The sequence below is a fragment of the Lingula anatina genome, chromosome 5 (genome assembly GCF_051362555.1).
Source record: "Lingula anatina isolate TDL-2025a chromosome 5, LinAna3.0, whole genome shotgun sequence".
Classification (NCBI taxonomy): domain Eukaryota; kingdom Metazoa; phylum Brachiopoda; class Lingulata; order Lingulida; family Lingulidae; genus Lingula; species Lingula anatina.
In genome coordinates this window covers 11,336,967-11,361,022 of record NC_141771.1, presented here as the reverse complement: position 1 = coordinate 11,361,022, position 24,056 = coordinate 11,336,967, and the positions used below count along the sequence as shown (strand labels likewise).

The following is a 24,056-nucleotide window of genomic DNA, read 5'->3' as shown; positions in this document are numbered from 1 at the left end:
CGATCTTGTTGGATCGATCTAAATCTCTGGGGATACGCTCTTGGAATCCCCATACCAATGACCCGTAGAATACTGTTTGCGCAATCACTTCATCATCACCGGGAATTCTCGCTAAGTGCAAACAGCGTTGATTGTCTGACGCTTGAAATCGTGTTAATTTTTCCCTAACCTTTATAACGAAATTGAGGGTCCGTGTTAAAGAAAGTCTGCCCTTTATTAAGTTATTTTACCTCCGCCACGGAGGTTATGTTTTCACCCCTGTTTGTCTGTGTCTGTCTGTCTGTCTGTCTGTCTGTTTGTTTGTCATCAACATAACTCAAAACGTTATGGACCGATTTTGATGAAATTTTCATGGTAGGTCGAAAACGGGTTAACTTAGAAGTGATTAGTTTTTGGTGGTGATCCGAATTAATAATCAATCAATAATCAATCATCAATCATCAACATAACTCAAAAAGTTATGGACCGATTTTGATGAAATTTTCAAGATCTGTCAGAAGCGGGCCAAGGAAAGAGATGATTAGTGGTGATCCGGAATCAATAATCAATCAATAATAATCAAAAATCGCTGCCTTGGCGAAGGTCTGCGCTCTCGGGGTGCTTTTCTAGTAATGGTTAGGGTTAGCTGGCTTAAGTAGGTCAAAATTCAGGGCGAGCCTTACCTGTACAAAAGGAAAGGAAGCGGATTCTCATGTGGCCTCTCTGTCAAGTTACACCGAATTCGAAATTTCAAACGGTGCTAGCTCAATTCTATTCATGCCGCTGAGTCTGCGCACTGTTATGATTATTGGGCTCAGATTAGGGCATTACGTTTCAACTTACTTAGCGCGATTATGATGCGACTGTACAGCACCAGGGCATTCAACGGTCGCTGTTGCTCATCCCTAACCCATAATTAAGCCATTCACTCGGGCAACGCTACGTCTACCAATCAACTGCTGAGTTTTCCACTCAACGAACTGCTGGGCAAACCGTGGTATAAATAGAACACTTTTCACTTGTTGACGTCATATTTTGAATTTTGCTCGGACACTTCAAGTCAAAGAGCAAAATCTACTCCGCGGAGTCTTCGATTAACCTTACTTGTATGGTTCATCAACATAACCGTCTTCAACATGGTGAGTAAAAGATTAAAAGCAATTAATTAAAGGGAGTCGGTTTTATTTTATCACATATCCTAAATCTTGCGTTGAACGAATAAGGACAAGAAAGTCATTTTTACTGAGCGCCCCACCTCAATTAAACAGGAAATCATGTAAGTGTTTACGTCAGCGGGCCGGTACCTTTTTTACCGACAGGAGAGTGTGATATTTGTATTACATCGTATGTAATATGCCGGGTTTAGCACCCACGATAGACTGCCTTTATCTAGTATAGGTTTATATCGTTAATTCATGCCGATTTATAGGCCCCATTCCCATAGACACCCTCGATATATGTGGATCGACCCAACTCGGCAGTTAACTGAGTGCAGCTTAGCAGATGAACAGATTAACCTGCCACTCCTAGAATACACAAAAGCCGGTTATTACACGAGTATACTGGTAACAAGAGGCCTGCTCGTAGCCAGGGGGGTTCGGGGGGTTCGAAAGAACCTCCCCTTTTTGCTGGAAAAAGGTCCACTTTGGGTAAAATTTGACCTAGGTACATGGGGATTATATGGTAAAAGGTCCACTTTTTCAGAAAAAGAACCCCCCCCCCTTTGAAATTGCTGGTTACGGGCCTGGAGGGGGTGTGTCATTTAGTTAAGGGGTCTAGGATATTAAAAATACATCTTAAACTCGATTTTAAGTTTTTTATACGTTAGAAATAATCAATATTGTATCTAATACTCAATTAAGTTATATTTTTGCAACAGAGACTAGAAATATACATTTGGACGAGTTTTTCTACCTGTCCGTGGCAGCCTTTAGGCTCGGCCTCCGTTGTCAAGCACCGTTACTATGGGGGGCGGGGCAAGAATGGTTGTCTAACTTGTCTTAAGCTGTTACGCGTGCACTGGCAGCTCATTAGTCTTACGTCAGCTAAACTGAGATTATATTGGTTCCATTACTTTGTTAACAATATATTAAATTTTCTCCCTTAGCGTCTCAATCACGTCACGTCAAGATCACACTTGAGCTGCTGAGAATTCGTACAACGTCTGGGGTTGTCAAAAAAATCGTTAGGCAATCATTTTATTCACAATAAAGATCGTAACAGCAAGCAAGTTTATAAATAATATTGCCACCCAAAACATTTTCAAATTCGCATATTACGGTCTTGGCACTCTGTGGCATCATGGCATATACGTACCCACATTCGGCCATTTCTCGGAGTAAATCTTGCTTTGCTTTCTCAATTTTCGCGTCTTGGTGTGTAGAGCGGCGTCCGCGCACGACGGGTGGCATTGTCCTCTGCTGGCACACCAAGTAATCCTCTTTTTGTTTGTAAGCGCTTCCTTAGACACTTCCTAGACAGTGCACAGACTCCTACTGCGTCAGGCACAATTATGATTAATTACGTCAGTGAAACGAGAGTAGGTAGACCTACTCAGCTGTCAATCATTTCTCAGGGAAGAGCGGCTTTCGTGGTACGAATAAGTTTGCGTACAAAAGTAAGATTTTCTGGCATCTAGATAGAAACAAACAACCCAATTTTAACACGTAATGGCGTATAGACCTTCCCGATCAACAAGATGATAACAGGTAAGGTGGAGGTGCAATTATTTTGCTTAAATAGCCCAATTACCTGAGGAAAATGGTTTAGGAGCGATTTCTCAGCTTTGAAGATTGATAACATAGTCTAAACTTCAATCCCCATATCTCATTCTGTAACTGTCAGATTGACATGAAATTTGATGTGTCTCTGTTTCAGTAAAATATCTAGTCGACTGAGTCTTGGTTTTTGGATTGACCTTTTATTTTTGAAGTTATTAATACTGAAATTGGAAGGTCCATATATATTTCGTAAAATTTACGTTTTATCAAAATAAAATCAAAAGTAAAAATAAAAAGAGAAAATCCTGACAGAGTTCACTGGAGTTTGTGCTAACCTTTAGATAGCTATTTCAATCGTATTAATAGGGCTTTTTGTTTAAGAGAAATTCTTGATTAAAAAAAAAGACAATTTTAGCCTCAAAACGCTGATATTACGTCACTCGTGTTACACTGTGACTACAAACTTTGAAAAATTGTTTGGCTTGCTAGACCTTATCTTTAAGTTAATAGGAAATTTCATTAGCTGCATTAGTTTCGGACTTTTTCGTTAATGTCCTAGATCCCTTAAGCTGCAATGAGTCTCCGCAGAATTGGGTCGCTCCACGTAGACCAATGGTAGTGAACGTGCTATTGATGATTGACACTTGGCGTTTTCCAGAAATGAAATCGTGGTTCTGTGGCTCTGTTAAGCTGGTATGCTCTCTAGAGGCGACAGGCACTGAATCCAAAATTAAAGGGATAATAACTCTTCGTATGAGGTCTATATTTCACAATAACAACATTGTGAATAACTCACAGAAGTATAATATATTCTGTTTTACGACAAAAACAGCAGTTATAGCTATTATTCTGATATCTGAGCTTGTCTTCAAACCACGTGACCTCCATTGATGGCTATACTCTGTTATAATCTCTTAAGAGATTTTAACAAATAACCAAACTTTTTAGAAAAAACAGGGACTAACTTTGAATGTAAAAATGGATTCATTAACCATTGGTAAGTATGGAAAAATAGTTATTTACTCCGGGAAAATTCATTTTTTGGCCAAAACGAAGAGTTATTATCCCTTTAACCAAATGTAATTAAATCCGAAAAATTAGCAGATTTATACGTTCAAAATATAATAACATATGATATCTTTCTTATATCAGATCTCCCATGTATGACCAGACTGCATGTTTGACTTAGAATAATGAATCACGCTCGGCTGTCACCTTAATTGTCTAGTAAATTGAAATGGTTATATGATTAATAGACCTAAAAACCACATAAAAACTACCATAAACTGCCATTACGCAAAAAATGATGAAATAATCAAGTAATAATCAAAATTGGTGAAAGCATTCAAACGTCGCAAATCTCCATATACCCCATAGATAAATAAGTAAATGTATATAATACACATTTTTACTGCATCCCGATAACCATTCATCAAAGAGCACCCAATGTTGGTGTAAAGGGCACATGACCAAACGTCTGGTTGATATATGGTTAAATTCGAGATTATCATCTAGCGATGTTGAAAGATAAATTATAATGAACAGGAAGTGTCTATATCTTCCTCCCCCTCCCCCAGATTGTCTGCGATTGTTGGGCTGGGATCGCTATATAACTTAATATATCCGTAAATGAATAAAAGAACGAATGTTTAAGAATGTAAGGACTATTCTCTAAATGAGACTTTGATATCCAGGGTAATATTTTAGCACAGTGCCCGATCAAAAGAAAATTTAAAGCTCTTCTAGAAAGGATTTAAAGAGGTGAACCTGAGCGGGTGTACATAGGTTTATTCCAGAAATTTTACAAGATGTATATAATTAGCCTTTTGGGAAGTACGTTTTAATTTTTCATAAAAACTTATAAGGGCAGGACATTGTTTCTATGCCTTTATCCGTATTACTACTACGTCCCTTAAAACAGTTTTGTTATAAAAAAAAAGCCTATACTTTTGTTTTCAGTAAAGTGAGGAGTCACACAAGATTATCAACTTCCTACAGACCTTGTATGTTTCATAAATCCTCGCAGGAGAATTATTACCTTCATCGTTTACTCTACAGTGTACTCGCACCCCCCCTTCCCCCCCCCCCCCCCCCTGATAAATACTTCTTTGTCCCTGCACACCTTGAGAGAATAGGGAGAAAGGTTGATTGGTTTTCTTAATTTTTCCAGCGTGAATGTATCAGTATCCACGTCGGACAGGCCGGAGTCCAGATTGGAAACGCCTGCTGGGAGTTGTACTGCCTTGAGCACGGTATCCAGCCTGATGGCCAGATGCCCAGTGACAAGACCATCGGTGGTGGTGACGATTCCTTCAACACCTTCTTCAGTGAGACCGGTGCTGGCAAACACGTGCCCCGTGCCGTTTTCGTCGATCTGGAGACGACTGTCGTCGGTGAGTATTTTCAGCAGATGTTGCGGCCTTTGGCAGTGTGCGTGCGTACTTGTACGTGCATGTGGATAGGGGAGGCTTACTCACAAGAGATCAACCATGTCGAGACAAACTCGATAGAAGTATACATCTCAGAAACAAACGTAGACTTTTTTACCAGTTGAAAGCCTCTTAATCCGTTTTCAAAACAGGTTTCAAACAAGTACAGTCAACACACGCAAACAAACGGACTCGATCTGACTGCTGCTACTCTGTTGCATGTGGCCCGATCTTGTTTCGTAAATTTTTACATTCAAATTTTACAAGACACATGTCATATCCTGCTCTCCATATTTTGTAACGTTTTCTATAGCGACGCCGGTGTAGACGGTAATTCTATTCTTTAATTTCCTGTATGTAATACTTGTCTTCGCTTGATCATTAATTCAAACGCTGTAAGATATTTGGAGACCTACCATAAAGAAATCAACATAAATAAACTCATGACATTTCTGTATATGTTTCGGTAGTGTAATACGTTTTATTTGTAGTAACTGGTACCATTATTAACTATATTTTATCGATATATCGGTACATTTTCCATTTCAGATGAGGTCCGCACTGGCACCTACCGTCAACTTTTCCACCCTGAGCAGCTGATCACTGGAAAGGAAGATGCCGCCAACAACTACGCCCGTGGTCACTACACTGTCGGCAAAGAACAAATCGATATTGTTCTGGACAGAATTCGAAAGCTGGCTGATCAGTGCACAGGTCTGCAGGGTTTCCTGATCTTCCACAGCTTCGGTGGTGGCACCGGCTCTGGCTTCACCTCTCTGCTTATGGAGCGTCTCAGTGTCGACTATGGCAAGAAGTCTAAGCTTGAGTTCGCCGTCTATCCGGCTCCCCAGGTGTCCACTGCTGTTGTTGAGCCCTACAACTCCATTTTGACCACCCATACCACCCTTGAGCACTCCGACTGTGCTTTCATGGTAGACAATGAGGCCATCTACGATATCTGTCGCCGTAATTTGGACATCGAGCGCCCATCCTACACCAATTTGAACCGTCTGATCGGCCAGATCGTAAGCTCCATCACCGCTTCCCTTCGGTTCGATGGTGCCCTGAACGTCGACTTGACCGAGTTCCAGACCAACTTGGTGCCCTACCCACGTATCCATTTCCCTCTGGCCACCTACGCCCCTGTCATCTCTGCCGAGAAGGCCTACCACGAGCAGCTGTCCGTCGCTGAGATTACCAACGCTTGCTTCGAGCCTACAAATCAGCTGGTGAAGTGTGACCCCCGTCATGGCAAATATATGGCCTGCTGTGTGTTGTTCAGAGGGGACGTGGTTCCAAAGGACGTGAACGCTGCAATCGCCGCCATCAAGACCAAGCGTACCATCCAGTTTGTGGACTGGTGCCCAACTGGTTTCAAGGTCGGCATCAACTACCAGCCACCCACTGTCGTCCCCGGCGGTGACTTGGCCAAGGTGCAGCGTGCCGTGTGCATGTTGAGCAACACCACCGCCATCGCCGAGGCCTGGGCTCGTCTTGACCACAAGTTCGACTTGATGTACGCCAAGCGTGCTTTTGTCCACTGGTATGTCGGTGAGGGTATGGAGGAAGGTGAATTCTCTGAGGCTCGTGAGGATTTGGCCGCTCTTGAGAAGGATTACGAAGAGGTAGGCGTCGATTCTGTTGATGAAGAAGGCGAAGAGGAAGGCGAGGAGTATTAAACAGATACATTATTCCACGTCCAGCGTCTCAAACAGCATTCCAATGGAATGTTAAATATGAACTTTTTTCATCTGTGACGAGTAGTCAGACTTTTTTCAAAAGATTATTGTGCACTTTTTCATGAAGTTCTTTAAGAAACGGTCCAATATTATCAGGGCATTGCAAAAATCATAAAAGTTAAAGATCAAATTCATATTTTGAAATTGAATAATAATTCAAACTTTTGATGTTGTTTAGTTTCTACACATGCGTAAGCAATCATTATGACTATACGATTTGAGAAATAATTTGCCTGCAACAAATAGAATTTTATAGCAATGATACTATAGAGTGAAAAAGAATACATCATTGAATAAATTAGAATCGAACGTTTCGCCATCTACGTCTTAAACATTTTACCTATGGATTAATCTTCCTTAAAAGAGAGTGGTTGGAAATCGGCGTGCTGTGCAATTTCGAAGCTGTTGGCAGCGAAGTCGGGAGTTGTAGTAATGCAAGAAAGTGGACATTGAAAAATACAATTAAAAAACATCGTTTACACCCCATCCTTATAATAGTTCTACGTCCTTTTTATAATCAGGTTTTCTACTAGACACTGCGCGATTTCCAAACTTATCAAAATAATGCTTTAAGTTGACAGTAAAATTATAATGTACATGTAGGATATTTGGAGATATCAGCATAATCATTCAGTCAAATAAAATCTACCTACCTTTTTGCATCCTAATATTGCTCAATAAAACGGCAGCTTTTGAATTGGGGAAAGCATCATTACAGTATTATACATGTACCAACTATTATGCCAGCTATAGCACAGAATCTAGTACTCCCGTTAAGTGCTTGTACCGTACATATAAAAACAAATATGAGTGTATCTATAACATTTTTGTCGTGTTGAGATTCATTTAGCATTAGCATCAAGACAACTACGGCGCATATACTGGTGTTCCCGTTAACTGCTTGCAATTATATTGTACATATATAAACAAACATGTTTATTGTGTCGAGCTTAATTTATCATTATCATGTTTGTGAAACAGACAATAATTCTGAGTTTTCTTTTTCGGAGCATTTTAAATGGGCGTGGTTGGTTTGAAAAGATTTTAAAAGTGTGAGGCAAAACAAAAAAAACCAATCTATTATTTTTATTATTCTTTATTTATTTATTTATTTATTCATTATTATTATTATTATTATTATTATTATTATTATTATTATTATTATTATTATTATATTTTTATTATTGCATTCTAGTACTGGCTAAACTGTCTTGCTTACCAAGTGAAGCGGCAGAGATGCAGAAAACTTTAGGGCGGCTAAATAATGACGTCATAAGCTGAATGATTTTCAGGGCACATTTGGAAATACCCGCCCAATACCCCTCCACTTTTCACCAAGGCACATAAAGGAAATACGTGGGTAGTTCCCTGTGTCAGGACACGGTACGTCGATATGATTGTGTTTAAATTATTTTTGTTCATTTTAAGTATACTATATTAAAATTGCTATAATTATTCTCTTTAAGGCTATGCGCTTGGTAGAAACAAACCATTTCTCAATTTTTAAAACTGATATTCAACATGATTACCAACACAGTGTGCAAATCTAACATAGCACACGTTGTAATTGTTTATTCAGTTCTAAAAAATGAATTTGCTATTTTTTATTATTTTTTCAGTACCCAGATCAAATTTTGACGGTTTCTCGAAAACAGTCAACTCCATGAAAATGAAGCACATTACCTTTGGTCTAGGATCCAAAATAAATATTTTGGATCCTAGCTTTGGTAAAGAATGGTCACAAAAGTCAACATGTAACATTTCGGTAAAATGCTGTTCAAAACGCTGGATGTTAGGTTCATCAAAAAGTCGAGATTAAATGACTGTACCCCGCAGGGACGACGTGTGGGGAAGCGTGTGAGAGGCGGAGAGACTATTAAAAGATTAGGCGGTTTTCCTTTCATGTACGTCCGCCATATTTAGTCGCAGGATATGTAAAGCCTGGCTCAAATCGTTGTGAATGCGATCTATGTTATTGATATCCCAATAACGATAAATATGCGTAATGCGAGACAGAAAAGAATTTATCTATTTTTATTTGATTATTGCATTGTTACTAGCTTAACTCTCGCTGGAAAATTAGTATAGTGTTATTTTATTTTTATCTTTATTTTTCTGTACCCTGTTGAAATTTTGAACCCTTAATAGATCGTATAAATAATGCACAATGTTCTTTTGACTAGAAATGTGTGACTTCTTCACAAAAAAGTCAATGTGTAACATTTCGGTGGAATACATGCTGTCCAGGACAATGGGCGTTGGGATCATATATCCGTCCATTGCTCCTCCAGTTCCTCTTCACCCGTTCTCTCGAGGACAGGCAGGTAATCCTTCTCCAGAAAGCCCAAATCCTCACGATACTCATAGTTATCACGTTCCTTCATACCCTCGTCATCATGCGAGTGGACAAAAACATATTTCCTTGTCGACATTCCCACTAGAATCACCGAGGCAAAAACGATCAAACGTTTTGTCATCTCCGTCTGAAACATTTTACACCTTAATTAAATCTTCTTCAAAAGAGAGTAATTAGAAATCCGTGTGCTATGCAATTTAGAAGCGGTTGACAGCGAAGCGTGAGGTGTATCAATGTTTTCTCTTCTATCCAGTCTTGTCTCTACGTTAAGTCATTTCTTTCAAGGCTATTTCAAGTAAAAAACGAAAATTGAATGAAATTGCTCTTACTGAGCAAAGATTTGTAAATCAGATATATATCATCAATGTCCTTTTCCTCACTCTAATGGTCTAGGATGAAATGTTAGAGATAACATTGTAAAAAAAGATAATCAACCACCCGCAAGGGACAACCAAACCCCTAGGTGCAGGAAAAATCTTGTGACCAGGCACATCCCTGAATACCGAAATATCCTCACTCTAATGATAAAGGAGGAGACAGCAGAAATTACAAGGCTTGGCGTTGGGATCATTTATCAGTTCAATACTCCCCGCTCCCATCTTCGCCCTCTCCCTCTCCCTCAACGGAGTCGACGCCGACCGCTTCGTAATCCTGCCCCGGAGCTGTCCATTCCTCGCGTGCCTCAGAGGATTCACTTTCCTCCATACCCTCACCGACATAATAGTGGACGAATGGACATTTTCTCGTCGGCATTCCCACTATAGTCAACGAGGCAAATATGATTAAAAATTTTGTCATCTCTATCTTTAACATTTTAATTCTGAATTTAATCTTCTTCAAAAGTGAGGAATTAGAAATTCGTTTGCTGTGCAATTAAGAAGCGGTTGGCAGCGTGATCCGAAGGTGCATCAATGTTTTTCTTCTATGTGGTCTTGCCTCTTTGTAAAGTTTTTTATTTGAAGGCTATAAATGGAAAATTGAATGACATTGCATTGAGCAAAGACTTATTTATATCAGTGGCGGATTTAGGGGATGTAGGGGGGGGGGGTCCTGCCCCCCCCCCCCCCCCCACCCTTCGATTTCTTCACAACATCACCCAAATGGTCCCCTCTTGAAATTAGAATTTTGCCCAGTAGGCCTATCGCTGAATCATAGTTCTAAACTGTTCCAAATGGTACAGAAGGAGACATAAATTACAATGTTTAAAGAAATCAGAATCAACCCCCCCCCCCCTTTCCGGGACAGCCGAACCCCCTGCTACACTAAAAATCAAATCAGTTCATTCTGTGTTTTATATCTACCTTGAAAATAATGCCAATAAAATCGTAAGTGCTGTATGGTTATTTACTATCCTTATATAACCCAAGATCTTCTTTATTGAATTCCCCAACCAGGCAAAATGTAGTCATATGTAATGATATGACACCATAGAGCAGCCCACATTGCACGCACTTGACAGAAAGCTTTTATATGAATAAAGCAAATTATTCCTCCAGACACTGCGGGACTTCCAAACTTTTCAAAATATTGCTTTAAGCTTACGTCTCATTTATAACGTACATTTAAGATATTACTATTCATTCAGGTTAAATCTACCTACCTTAATGCGTTCTAATATAGCTCAATAAAATGGAAGTTTTTAAATTGTAGAAAGCATCGTTGCTGTATTATACTACAAACATGCCAACTAGGGCGCAGATACTGGTAGGCCTACTCCCGCTTAGTGCTTGTACATGTAAAACCAATTATAACTTTATCTTTAGCAGTTTTATTGTGTTAAGTTTAAGCGAGCAATAGCAACTAGTCTCTGAAATAGAGAATCATGTTCACCTTTCTATTATGAATAATTTTCAAATGGGAAGAGTTGGTTTTAAATGAGTTTAAGGCTTCATTCACATGCAATGTCTACTTTCTAAATTCTATTTTCTTTTCGCGGTATGTCTTATGATCACGGTCTGTGCCCTAAATATCCCGCGGCGTAATAACTAGCAGCGCGAGCCAGTTACTATAAGTAGTTAAGTGGGTCGGCCATATTTGATCCTCAGACTAGTCGGTCCACTGTTCTGAATGAGGCCTTACAGAGCTGACTTTGAATCATCTTAGCTCTTATCCAATTCCCAAAAATATATTTATTTTCGTTTGAGTTTCTAGATAAAAATTTGAATGTTTCTCAATAAAGTCATAAAATGATGCATATTTGCTCTTTTATTAAGAAATGTCTTACTTGTCGTCACGTTAAAAGTTTATATGAAACATCACGGTGGAACATATGCTTATCAGGACGCTGGGCGTTGGGATCATTTATCAGTTTAGGACCCCATTCCCATAGATTTTAGATCGATCTATCCCTGTGGGGAGTCTCACTAGATTACTGTCAGTTAAGTCGGCTTAAGCGTCTGTCCTGCCTACTAAAAGCTGTAAAGGGGGTAATTAACTATGGTGCAAGCTCAGCTGACTGCAATTTAGTGTGAACCCCCAAGGACTTAGGTCGATCTAATTTTAAATCTCTGGATCGATCTAAATCTCTGGGAATGCATCCTAATACTCCCCCCTCCAATCTCCGCCCTCTCACTCTTCAAATGCAGAGTCGACGGCGACCTCTTCGTAATCCTTCTCAAGAGCGGCCAAATCCTCACGAGCCTCAGAGAATTCACCTTCTTCCATACCCTCACCGACATACCAGTGGACGAATGAACATTTTCTTGTCGGCAGTCCCACTATAGTCAACGAAGCAAAAACGATAAAAGATTTTTTCATCTCCATCTTTAATATTTTAATTCTGAATTTAATCTTCTTCAAAAGTGAAGAATTATAAATTCGTTTGCTGTGCAATTAAGAAGCGGTGTATCAATGTTTTTCTTTTTTGCGGTCTTGCCTCTTTGTAAAGTTTTTTCTTTGAAGTCTATAAATAGAAAATTGAATGATATTGCATAGAGCAAAGACTTACGAATTACTTATATCAGTGGCGGATTTAGGGGGTGCCAGAGGGGTCCTGCCCCCCCCCCCCCACCCTTCGATTTCTGCAAAACATCACCCAAATGGTCCCCTCTTGAAATTAGAATTTTGCCTAGTATAGCTGAATCATAGTTCTAAACTGTACCAAATGGTAAAGGAGGAGACATCATGAATCACAATGTTTAAAGGAATCAGAATTAACTGCCCCCCCCCCTTTCCGGGACAGCCAAACCCCCTGTTACACTAAAAATCAAATCATTCTGTGTCTTATATCTACCTTCAAAATAATGGCAATATGGTGCTGTATGGTTATTTACTATCCTTATGAAACCCAAGATTTTCTTTATTGACTTCCCCAACCATGCAAAATGTCGCTATATGACACGATAGTGCAGCCCACATTGCTCGCACTGGACAGAAAGCTTTGATATAAATAAATCAAATTATTTTTCCAGACACTGCGGGACTTCCAAACTTTTCAAAATAATGTTATTAGCTTACATCTCATTTATGATGTACATTTAAGATATCTGAAGATGTGAACATTACTATTCATATTGTTTTTCTTCTGTGCAGTCTTGCTTCTATGTAAAGTCGTTTCTTTCAAGGCTATAAATAGAAAATTGAATGAAATTGCATTGAGCAAAGACTTACGAATTATTCATACCATTGGTGGATTTAGGGGATGTAAGGGGGGTCCTGACCCCCCCCCCCTTCCGATTTTTTCAAAACATCACCCAAATGGTCCCCTCTTGAAATTAGAATTTTGCCTAGTATAGCTGAATCATATATTGGTTCTAAACTGTACCAAATGGTAAAGGAGGAGACATCATAAATTACAATGTTTAAAGAAATCATAATCACCCCCCCCCCCCTTTCCGGGACAGCCCTACTCCCTGTTACACTAAAATTCAAATCAGTTCAATCTGTGTCTTATATCTACTTTCCGAATAATGCAATAGAAAAGTAAGTGCTATATGGTTATTTACTATCCATATACAGTATAACCCAACATCCACTTTATTGAATTCCCCAACTAGGCAAAATGTAGCTATATCACACGATAGTGCAGCCCAAATTGCTCGCACTGGACAGAAAGCTTTGATATGAATAAATCAAATTATTTTTCCAGACACTGCGGGACTTCCAAACTTTTCAAAATAATGTTATTACAGACTTGACATTTTATATGGAATATTTCAGTTTCGAAGGTATGCCTAGGTAAAAATTCGTTCTTTTTTCAAAAAAACTCCGATCTCATATAAGATTTGTGAATGGAGAAGTGTGTAGTCAGGTGTGTCGCTACCAATTAACTGACTTCCATGTCTGTTGCGCTGCTACATTATGTAAAATGCGGTGATTTAATTGGGTAGTGTTCCTTTGGGCTGGTCAATGCTTGGCTTCAAATCTTGGTTCTGTCAAAAAAGTATCCGTATGTCGGCAACTATTCCATAGAAGAATTTGAAATTTTGCATGGAAGCGGTCAGTTTTGCAGTGCGTAAAATGAGCCAATGAGTGCTTTACAAATTTGTAAATTTGTGGCAGAATGGCGCGAAAAAGACAGACATTACCAGACAGATTACAGCGCCAAACGGAACGGTCCGCACAGTTTTATAGAGTAATGCCCAGACTGATGTAACTACACAGAGGTCACACCCAATGCATCGAAATCTTATCTCCAGGGTACAGGACGCACTGTCTTTCGGGATACGCTGCTGCAACTAAACATAAGCCACCCAGTCTGTTCAGAACGAGGGGTAAATTGCCACCAAAATGCGTTTTTCAAGCCCTTAACGAGCACCAAACTGGTTTTAGCAGGTTAGAATACCAGATGACCTGCGAGGTACCCACTGTAAACAGCAAAACATCGTCGTCTGTTTCTCTAATGAATTGGGGGCCATGACCGTTTCTGGGTAGAACACTGAAACCGCGTGACTTTCTTTATTGAGGTCAGATTTCACCTGTACCTCCCAGCTAGTCAAAACAGAGTTTACAGACATCCAGAAGAGGCCTACGACGAAGCATGTACCGCGTGTAAAGTGACACGGGTCATTGACAGCGTTAGTATTTGGAGTGGATACCACATTGGTGCCAAAACACCAATGGTAGTCATTGATGAAAACCTGAACCAGATCAAATAAAGGAATAATCTGAGAACCACTTGACTATCATTTGATAGGGGGCACCTTAGGAACAATTTTAGTTTGCACGGTCAGATTGCCGGTTCACACAGAGCACTTTTAATAGCAGATAACTTACAGAACCAAGGGAATGAGCAGCTACCCTGGTCATCAAAATCGCCACATTTGAACCGCATAGACAATATGTGGGTAAGCCATTACTCGCCGAATCAACTGCTTACATGCCCTACATCAAAACTGGACCAAATTGGACAATTTTGGACCGATGCCTGGAATAATATTCCAGATTGAACTCTAAAAACTTTTCCCAAGGAATGCCTTGCTGCTTGAGAGCGCTGATAACAGACAGAAGAGGCCAGGCGTAACAGCGACCGTTACTATGACCGTTATTAAACCAATGAGCTGGTGTCAGCATGACATCAAAGAGATAATTTAAAGTTATTAAAACACGATTTTAATCCTTATTTTCATTTATCAGTCAGCAAAATAGCAAAAAACTGATGAAAAATGACTTGGAAAATAATATTCCATATTAAATGTCAAGTCTGTAGCTTACATCTCATTTATGATGTACATTTAAGATATCTGAAGATATGAACATTACTATTCAGTCAGGTTAAATCTGCCTACCTTATTGCGTCTTAATATAGCTCAATGAAAAAGCTTTTAAATTAGAGAAAGCATCGTTACGGTATCATATATTACAAACATGACAACTGTGGAACAGATACTGGTACTGGCCTATATACTGAGCTCTAAGGCCAGGAAGAGTGAACGGGGAAGGGGGAGGGGGCATGTATCCCCACCACCCTTAGTATTGCAGAGCTGACTATGAATTCTCTAAGCTCCATTTGCTATAGCTGCATGGTTGCTACTGTAATCACTTCCCTCTGAGGAGTAAATATGTACATGTAGTTTGTCTGTTATTCATAAGATTGCCATCATAGTGTACAAACAAAATACCGGCACACGTTTAAATTCTTTATTCAGTTCCCAAAAATACATTGATTTTCTTTTGAGTTTCATTGCCCTGATGAAATTTTGACTGTTTCTCAAAAACGCCTAAAAAAAAAAAAAAAGGTTGCATATTTGTTCTTTTATCAAGAAATGTCTTACTTATCGTCACATTAAAAGTTAATATGGAACATCACTGTGGAATATATGTTGTTCAGGACGCTGGGCGTTGGGATCATTTATCAGCTTAAAAAAAACCGATTTCATAGTCGCCCTCTTCCTCAACGGAGTCGGCGTTGACATCTTCGTAACTATTCCCCGAAACTGACCATTCCTCAGAGAATTCACCTTCCTCTATATCCTCCCCGCTCCCATCTTCGCTCTCTCCCTTTTCCTCAATGGAGTCGACGACGACTTCTTCGTAATCCTTCTCAAGAGCGGCCAAATCCTCACGAGTCTCAAAGAATTCACCTTCCCTCATACCCTCACCGACATAATAGAGGACGAATGGACATTTTCTCGTCGGCATTCCCACTATAGTCAACGAGGCAAGAATGATTAAAAATTTTGTCATCTCCATCTTTAACATTTTAGTTCTGAATTTATTCTTCTTCAAAAGTGAGGAATTAGAAATCCGTTGCTGTGCAATTAAGAAGCGGTTGGAAGCGTAATGTGAAGGTGTATCAATGTTTTTCTTCTATGCGGTCTTGCCTCTTTGTAAAGTTTTTTTTTTTTTTTTTTTTTTTTTTTGAAGCCTATAAATAGAAAATTGAATGAGATTGCATTGAGCAAAGGCTTACGAATTATTTATATCAGTGGCGGATTTAGGGGATGTAAGGGGGGTCCTGACCCCCCCCCCCCCCTTCGATTTCTGCAAAACATCACCCAAATGGTCCCCTCTTGAAATTACAATTTTGCCTAGTAGGTCTATAGCTGAATCATAGTTGTAAACTGCACCAAATGGTAAAGGAGGAGACATCATAAATCACAATGTTTAAAGAAATCAGAATCACCCCCACCCCCCTTTCCAGGACAGCCCAACCCCCTGTTACACTAAAAATCAAATCAGTTCATTCTGTCTTATATCTACCTTCAAAATAATGCCAATAAAATCGTAAGTGCTGTATGGTTATTTACTATCCTTATATAACCCAAGATCTATTCTATTGAATTCCCCAACCAGGCAAAATGTAGTCATATGAGATGATATCACACCATAGTGCAGCCCACATGGCACGCACTTGATAGAAAGCTTTGATATGAATAAATCACATTATATTTCCAGACACTGCGGGACTTCCAAACTTCTCAAAATAATGTTATTAGCTTACATCTCATTTATGATGTACATTTAAGATATCTGAAGATATGACCATTACTATTCAGTCAGGTTAAATCTGCCTACCTTATTGCGTCCTTATATAGCTCAATGAAAAAGCTTTTAAATTGGAGAAAGCATCGTTACGGTTTCATATATTACAAACATGACAACTGTGGTACAGATACTGGTACTGGCCTATATACTGAGCTCTAAGGACAGGAAGAGTGAACGGGGAAGGTGGAGGGGGCATGAATCCCCACCACCCTTAATATTGCAGAGCTGACTATGAATTCTCTTAGACTGGGTTCCCACAGATTTAGATCGACCCAACTCCTTGGGGGTTCACGATAAATTGCTGTCAGCTTCCGGGAGCCGAGCGAGCAAGAAAGTTAATTACCCCCTTACAGATTTTAGTAGGCGGGACAGACATTTAAGCCGGTTAAGTTGACAGCATTCAAGTGAGACTCCCCAGGGAGATAGATCGATCTAAAATATCTGTGGGAATGGTCTCTTAGCTCCATTTGCTAGCTGCATGGTTGCTACTGTAACCACATCCCTCCGAGGAGTGAATATGTAGTCGGTGGATCAGTTTGTCAGTTATTCATAAGATTGCCATCACAGTGTACAAACAAAATGCCAGCACACGTTTTTATTCAATTCCCCAAAATACATTTTTTTTCTTTTTTGAGATTCATTACCGTGATAAAATTTCGACTGTTTCTCAAAAACACCATAAAATGATGCATATATGTTCTTTTATCAAGAAATGTCTTATTTATCGTCACATTAAAAGTAAATATGTAAGGTCACGGTGGAACTTATGCTGTTCAGGACGCTGGGCGTTGAGATCATTTATCATTAAAAAAAATATCGATTTCATCGTTGCCCTCTCCCTCAACGGAGTCGACGATGACCACTTCGTCACTATTCCCGGGAGTTGTCCATTCCTCAGAGAATTCGCCTTCCTCCATATCCTCGCCAACATAATAGTGGACGAAAAGACCTTTTCTTGTCGGCAGTCCCACTATAGTCAACGAAGCAAAAATGATAAATAATTTTGCCATCTCCATCTTTAAGATTTAAATTTTAAATTAAATCTCCTTCAAATGAGAGGAATTAGAAATTCGTCTGCTGTGCAATTAAGAAGCGGTTGGCAGCGCAATCGGAAGGTGTATCAATGATTTTCTTCTATGCGGTCTTGCTTCTATGTAAAGTCGTTTCTTTCAAGGCTATAAATAGAAAATTGAATGAAATTGCACTTATTGAGAAGGCTTATTTATATCAGGGGTGGATTTAGGGGGTGCCAGAGGGGTCCTGCCCCCCCCCCTTCGATTTCTGCAAAACATCACCCAAATGGTCCCCTCTTAAAATTAGAATTTTGCCTAGTATAGCTAGTATAGTATAGCTGAATCATAGTTCTAAACTGTTCCAAATGGTTAAGGAGGAGACATCATTAATTACAATGTTTAAAGAAATCAGAATCAACCCCCCCCCCCTTTTCCGGGACAGCCCAACTCCTGTTACACTAAAAATAAAATCATTTCATTCTCTGTCTACCTTCAAAATAATGCCAATAAAATCGTAAGTGCTATATGGTTATTTGCTATCCTTATATAACCCAACATCCACTTTATTGACTTCCCCAACCATGCAAAATGTCGCTATATGACACGATAGTGCAGCCCACATTGCTCGCACTGGATAGAAAGCTTTGATATGAATAAATCAAATTATTCAACCAGACACTGCGGGACTTTCAAACTTATCAAAATATTGCTTTAAGCTTACATCTCATTTATAGCGTTCATTCAAGATATTACTATTCAGTCAGGTAAAATCTACCTACCTTATTGCGTCCTAATATAGCTCAATAAAATGGTAGCTTTTAAATTGGAGAAAGCATCGTTACAGTATTATAGGGCCTATAACATACATGCGAACTAAGGCGTAGATACTGGTGCTCCCGTTAAGTGCTTGTTCATGTAAAAGCAATTATAACTTTATCGTTAACGTATTTATTGCGTTGAGTTTTAGTGACCATTAGCACCTTGTTTGTGAAATAGATAACGATGTTCACCTTTCTATTTCGAATAATTTTAAATGGGAAGAGTTGGTTTAAAAGTTTAAAAGTGCGATGCAAAACAGAAAAGAATTTGTCTATTTTTATTTAATTGGCGCATTTTACTGGGTTTTTTTTTATATCCCTGGATACTTAAAAAACGGCAACAAAAGCTGTCTAGCCTATCAAGCGAGGTGGCAAAGTTAGAGAAAGCCTGAGGGCAGGTAAATGATGAAATCCTAATCTGCGTAATATCCAGCTCATATTTGGTAAGAGAAGGAAAGCACCCCGCCACCACCACTACCACCACTACCACCACCACCACCACCACTACCACCACCAACCTCCCTACACCCCGTCCCTTCCCCCCCAAAGCTACCCTAGGTTCTAGATTTCCGTATTGCCAGCTCGATCTTGATTTCATACATGTATATAACCCATATCAGCAATACAAGTAAAAGAAATACTAGCAAAAGCGATCCCATCACGAGATTTTTAACAAGCTAGCTTTTACTGTGCCCTGACACTCAGTGTACCAAATAAGCATATCCAATATTCTGAAAAACTAATTACTTCTAGTCATAATGATTGCCAATAAAGTGTACAAACAAAACACTAGCATAGGTTTTAATTCTTTATTCAGCTCCAAAAAATAAATTTGATCTTTTTCTTTTGATTATGATTTTGTTTTTTGAATACCCTGATGAAATTTTGTTTCTCAAAGTCTGACTTATCGTCACAAATGAAAAAGTTCAAATGTAACATTTCGGTGGAATGCAGTTCGAAAGGTTGGACGTAGATTTAATACTCCTCGCCTTCCTCTTCGCCCTCTCCCTCAACGGAGTCCACGCCGACCTCTTCGTAATCCTTCTCAAGAGCGGCCAAATCCTCACGAGCCTCAGAGAATTCACCTTCTTCCATACCCTCACCGACATACCAGTGGACGAAAGCACGCTTGGCGTACATCAAGTCGAACTTGTGGTCAAGACGAGCCCAGGCCTCGGCGATGGCAGTGGTGTTGCTCAACATGCACACGGCACGCTGCACCTTGGCCAAGTCACCGCCGGGGACGACAGTGGGTGGCTGGTAGTTGATGCCGACCTTGAAACCAGTTGGGCACCAGTCCACAAACTGGATGGTACGCTTGGTCTTGATGGTGGCGATGGCAGCGTTCACGTCCTTTGGCACCACATCTCCACGGTACAACATGCAGCAGGCCATGTACTTGCCGTGACGGGGGTCACATTTCACCATCTGGTTGGCTGGCTCGAAGCAAGCGTTGGTGATCTCAGCGACGGACAGCTGCTCGTGGTAGGCCTTCTCGGCAGAGATGACAGGGGCGTATGTGGCCAGAGGGAAATGGATACGTGGGTAGGGCACCAAGTTGGTCTGGAACTCGGTCAAGTCGACGTTCAGGGCACCATCGAAACGCAGGGAAGCGGTGATGGAGCTGACGATCTGGCCGATCAGACGGTTCAAGTTGGTGTAGGTTGGGCGCTCAATGTCCAAGTTACGACGGCAGATATCGTAGATGGCCTCATTGTCTACCATGAAAGCACAGTCGGAATGCTCAAGGGTGGTATGTGTGGTCAAGATGGAGTTGTAGGGCTCAACAACAGCAGTGGACACCTGGGGAGCGGGGTAGATGGAGAACTCAAGCTTGGACTTCTTGCCGTAGTCGACGCTGAGACGCTCCATGAGCAGGGAGGTGAAACCAGAGCCGGTGCCACCACCGAAGCTGTGGAAGATCAGGAAACCCTGCAGACCTGTGCACTGATCAGCCAGCTTACGGATTCTGTCCAAGACAAGGTCGACGATTTCTTTCCCAATGGTGTAGTGACCACGGGCGTAGTTGTTTGCGGCATCTTCCTTTCCAGTGATCAGCTGCTCAGGGTGGAAAAGTTGTCGATAGGTGCCAGTGCGGACTTCATCTGAAAAAAAGAATAAGAAACCACATTAATATCATTTTGTTTAGCAAATATTAATTTGTTTTCCTTGTTATCAATACTATAAATAAATGACGTGAAAACCCATAATTTACTCAATTTTTTGTTTATTTATTAATTATTTATTGATATTTATATATATTATTTATATATCCATTGCAAATCTAAAAAGGGGGATTATTTTGTAAGACGCAATCTGAAATCATATGAGAAAAGAGTACAAATAAAATTCTTTTCCTATTCGTAATTTTCCTTTTCCTTCGCGAATGTGGAATTGATAGCTTCCACATGAGTCATCGCTTACGCCACATTAAACATCCCAAATGACAAGAATGAAAGTCTGTTCAATTTACTCGTCAGTCGGTCGATATGCTGCAGCAGATGACAACAGATGTCCTAGTAAGCTAGGGTAGTCGATAATAAAACAACCTCAAAGAAGCTGAATCATACTTCGTATCGATCGAGCTCTCATAGTGACGGGTTGTGTGTATATATTATGCATTAACATAGTAACCATGCATAATTGTAAAAACAAACTACCTCCACTCTCGAATCATTTTAACGTGATATCTCAATGGAATTAAGCATGAAAAAATACTCACCGACAACAGTTGGCTCAAGATCGACGAAAACGGCACGGGGCACGTGTTTGCCAGCGCCGGTCTCACTGAAGAAGGTGTTGAAGGAATCGTCACCACCACCGATGGTCTTGTCACTGGGCATCTGGCCATCAGGCTGGATACCGTGCTCAAGGCAGTACAACTCCCAGCAGGCGTTTCCAATCTGGACTCCGGCCTGTCCGACGTGGATACTGATACATTCACGCTGGAAAAATTAAAATGAGACCTGATTAGATAAAATTCTTTTCACATCAAGTGGATTATACCGGTTCCCTCATAATAGTTTCAGTCTGGAACCTCCATCAAAGTTAACTGCCTGGTGGCGAATTCACTATTCAAAGAAGTTGACTTACTTCATATAAAGCAAGTCGATTACACGTTTAAATTTCAATCGAAAGAAAAACGAGCTGATATTGATTAAGCTGCAATCTCATTAAGATAATCCCAAATTTTAACTCACAAAGATGATTAATCTGATTTTAAAAAGAAATCACTAAAAGCTCAAACAAAAACCCAACACTCACCATGTTGACTAGTTAAGATGTCTGGTTCACAAAAACGTGATAAAATTCGTTGAAAATGACTTCAAAGCTCTCACCGCTGGACCGTAAAGAGTCGAGTGAGTTACTAAATGATAGGCGGGACAAACGTGGCCTTACTTATAGAAGTCGTCGTCTGGGACGAGGAGAATAATCAATAACCTGGAAATCTGCGCATGTGATTGGCTTATTTAAATCACGTGGCTCTATCTCCCTGACACCTGGTCTCCCAACGCAAATAAATTAATCCAAATATTTAGCACTTGATTTGTTCGAGAAAAGGATCGTTAATGCAGTATTTGCATTGAATTAGACGGAAATATGAGCCATTATAATAAGCCGAGGACAATGAGCATTTTGTCAATGTTGCTAAAGAAAGATCAATTTTGTCAATTTGCCTGCCTGTATATGCTTTCGTGATTTCTGTGGGACGGAAAGCTGCAGAAAATGGCTAATTTCATATCGAAATTTTCATTACATAATGCTAAGCTCATACACTGCTAATCAACATAATATTATAACTGCCCTCCATAGAGCTTATTTAACTGCCATGCCCTCTGCTAATGAAATGAACCATTTATATGTACTTATATTGATCTTTTTATGATATTTTTCAAAAATGAGTCGAATTTTTTATCAAAATAATACTCTTAAAGGCTTTTGAAAGGGGATGTACATCTGTATGAAATTTGTTTGGTATGCAAGGGGTGCAACGGGAAGTGGCAGGCATATTACACTGCATTGCAGCAGCCAGCCTAATGTATTCACTGCTGTCTGTGTGTTGTCGTAAACTCGTGAATCACCCTGAGAACCAAAGGATAGTCAAGGAAGTGGTGGGAATTTTGTCTATAGAACACATATTCTCTGGTGTTTTTTTCTGTTGTCTGAGTGCCTGATCTATTGATCATTGATCTCCCTGAACCCAGAGTGTCAGTTATACTCTCTGCAACAACTGCGACTCGACTACTGCAGTTGGGCTGTCTAAAAACCTGTACTTCATATTGTGGTTACTTATTGCTGTACTCTGCTCTGTCCTCTCTCTCTCTCTCTCTCTCTCTCTCTCACACACACACACACACACACACACACACACACACACACACACACCGTGAGCATTAAAGTCTTACTTATGACACCTCTCTAAAAGAATACATTTGCTGTCGGTAGCTGTATTATATGCTGTAATTTAATGTCATATATGTCGTTCGTCACCCTGCGGAGTAAAGTAAATATATTCTCCACCGATTACTTCTAGAGCTCGCGTCATAAACCCATTTCTAATGTACTTATACTACGTATAAGTTGAGTAAATAATAATAATAATAATAATAATAATTATTATTATTATTATTATTATTATATGTACCGATGGCTGCTGCCCTATGTATGGTTTTAGCTATGTATCGACCGTGTTCTCGTGCACGGTCAGATTATATCAGTTTATCCTTAATTATATGAGACAGGATCCTTGTAAAAAAAAAAAGTCGATATCCGCAAATTGCTTGCTGGGTTAGAAATAGATGGTTTATAATACTAATCAGTCTGTCACTTCTCTGAAGGGAAATAACTCAGGCTGCGTGATAAAATCTATATGTCAGGGATCTATATGTGAGAGCGCAGCGGGTATTTTAGTTGTCGAAACTACCGTGGCCCCTATCAGACGTTTTATCTTATCATATTTTATATGATCTTATATTCTTTTTCTTCATTTTTTTTTTTTTTTGTTTTTCTTTGTTTTCTCATATTTATATTATTATTATTATTATTAATTTTATTTGTATTCTGTCTATGTGATCTGCAGGTCAATGAGTCTGTTGGTATACCTTCCTTGTACATGTATACTGTTAACAGTAACCAATTTTTTCTTGTCATATTTTAGATACCTCAAGTATGTGTAAGCCTATATATCTTTTAACCACCATACAACAATTTTCATATTATTGAATACATGTGTACGTAGGCCTGTTTAGACATTTTGTCTTCCATTTGTGACATTATAGCATAATATATAATATGTGAATCGTATAAAATCTCTCTCTCTCTCTCTCTCTCTCTCTCTCTCTCTCTGTGTGTGTGTGTGTGTGTGTGTGTGTGTGTGTGTGTGTGTGAGGGGGGGGGGGGCATGGCTCCTTTCCCATGATAGTAAGCCAGGTAACTTTTCCCTTTCTGAGATTATATCTCTGATATTATTTGCCTGTATAATGTATCTGTTGACAGGGTTAAAACGAAGGCATTTGTCTGTGTAAACGTGCAGTTGATCGCCGATAACAAAAAGGTGTTGTAGGCCTATCTGCCACC

At 39.7% G+C, this 24,056-nt stretch overlaps 3 protein-coding genes across 3 annotated transcripts; 1 reads left to right on the top strand and 2 right to left on the bottom strand.

The window, feature by feature from the left end:
• Positions 1 to 947: 947 nt before the first annotated feature.
• LOC106168048 (tubulin alpha-1 chain-like) lies at positions 948 to 7,186 on the top strand. The gene is made up of 3 exons (XM_087013520.1): positions 948 to 1,118; positions 4,870 to 5,092; positions 5,678 to 7,186. The coding sequence occupies exons 1-3, from the start codon at positions 1,116 to 1,118 to the stop codon at positions 6,805 to 6,807; spliced, it is 1,356 nt and encodes a 451-aa protein (XP_086869646.1). The 5' UTR covers positions 948 to 1,115; the 3' UTR covers positions 6,808 to 7,186.
• An 8,242-nt stretch (positions 7,187 to 15,428) lies between these two features.
• Positions 15,429 to 15,956, bottom strand: LOC147761638 (uncharacterized). The gene has a single exon (XM_087012382.1). The coding sequence runs from the start codon at positions 15,860 to 15,862 to the stop codon at positions 15,521 to 15,523; it is 342 nt and encodes a 113-aa protein (XP_086868508.1). The 5' UTR covers positions 15,863 to 15,956; the 3' UTR covers positions 15,429 to 15,520.
• Positions 15,957 to 19,274: 3,318 nt separating this feature from the next.
• LOC106168049 (tubulin alpha-1A chain-like) lies at positions 19,275 to 21,929 on the bottom strand. The gene is made up of 3 exons (XM_013546977.2): positions 21,744 to 21,929; positions 21,202 to 21,424; positions 19,275 to 20,584 (listed from the first exon to the last, which is right to left on the bottom strand). The coding sequence occupies exons 1-3, from the start codon at positions 21,744 to 21,746 to the stop codon at positions 19,455 to 19,457; spliced, it is 1,356 nt and encodes a 451-aa protein (XP_013402431.1). The 5' UTR covers positions 21,747 to 21,929; the 3' UTR covers positions 19,275 to 19,454.
• Positions 21,930 to 24,056: the final 2,127 nt, after the last annotated feature.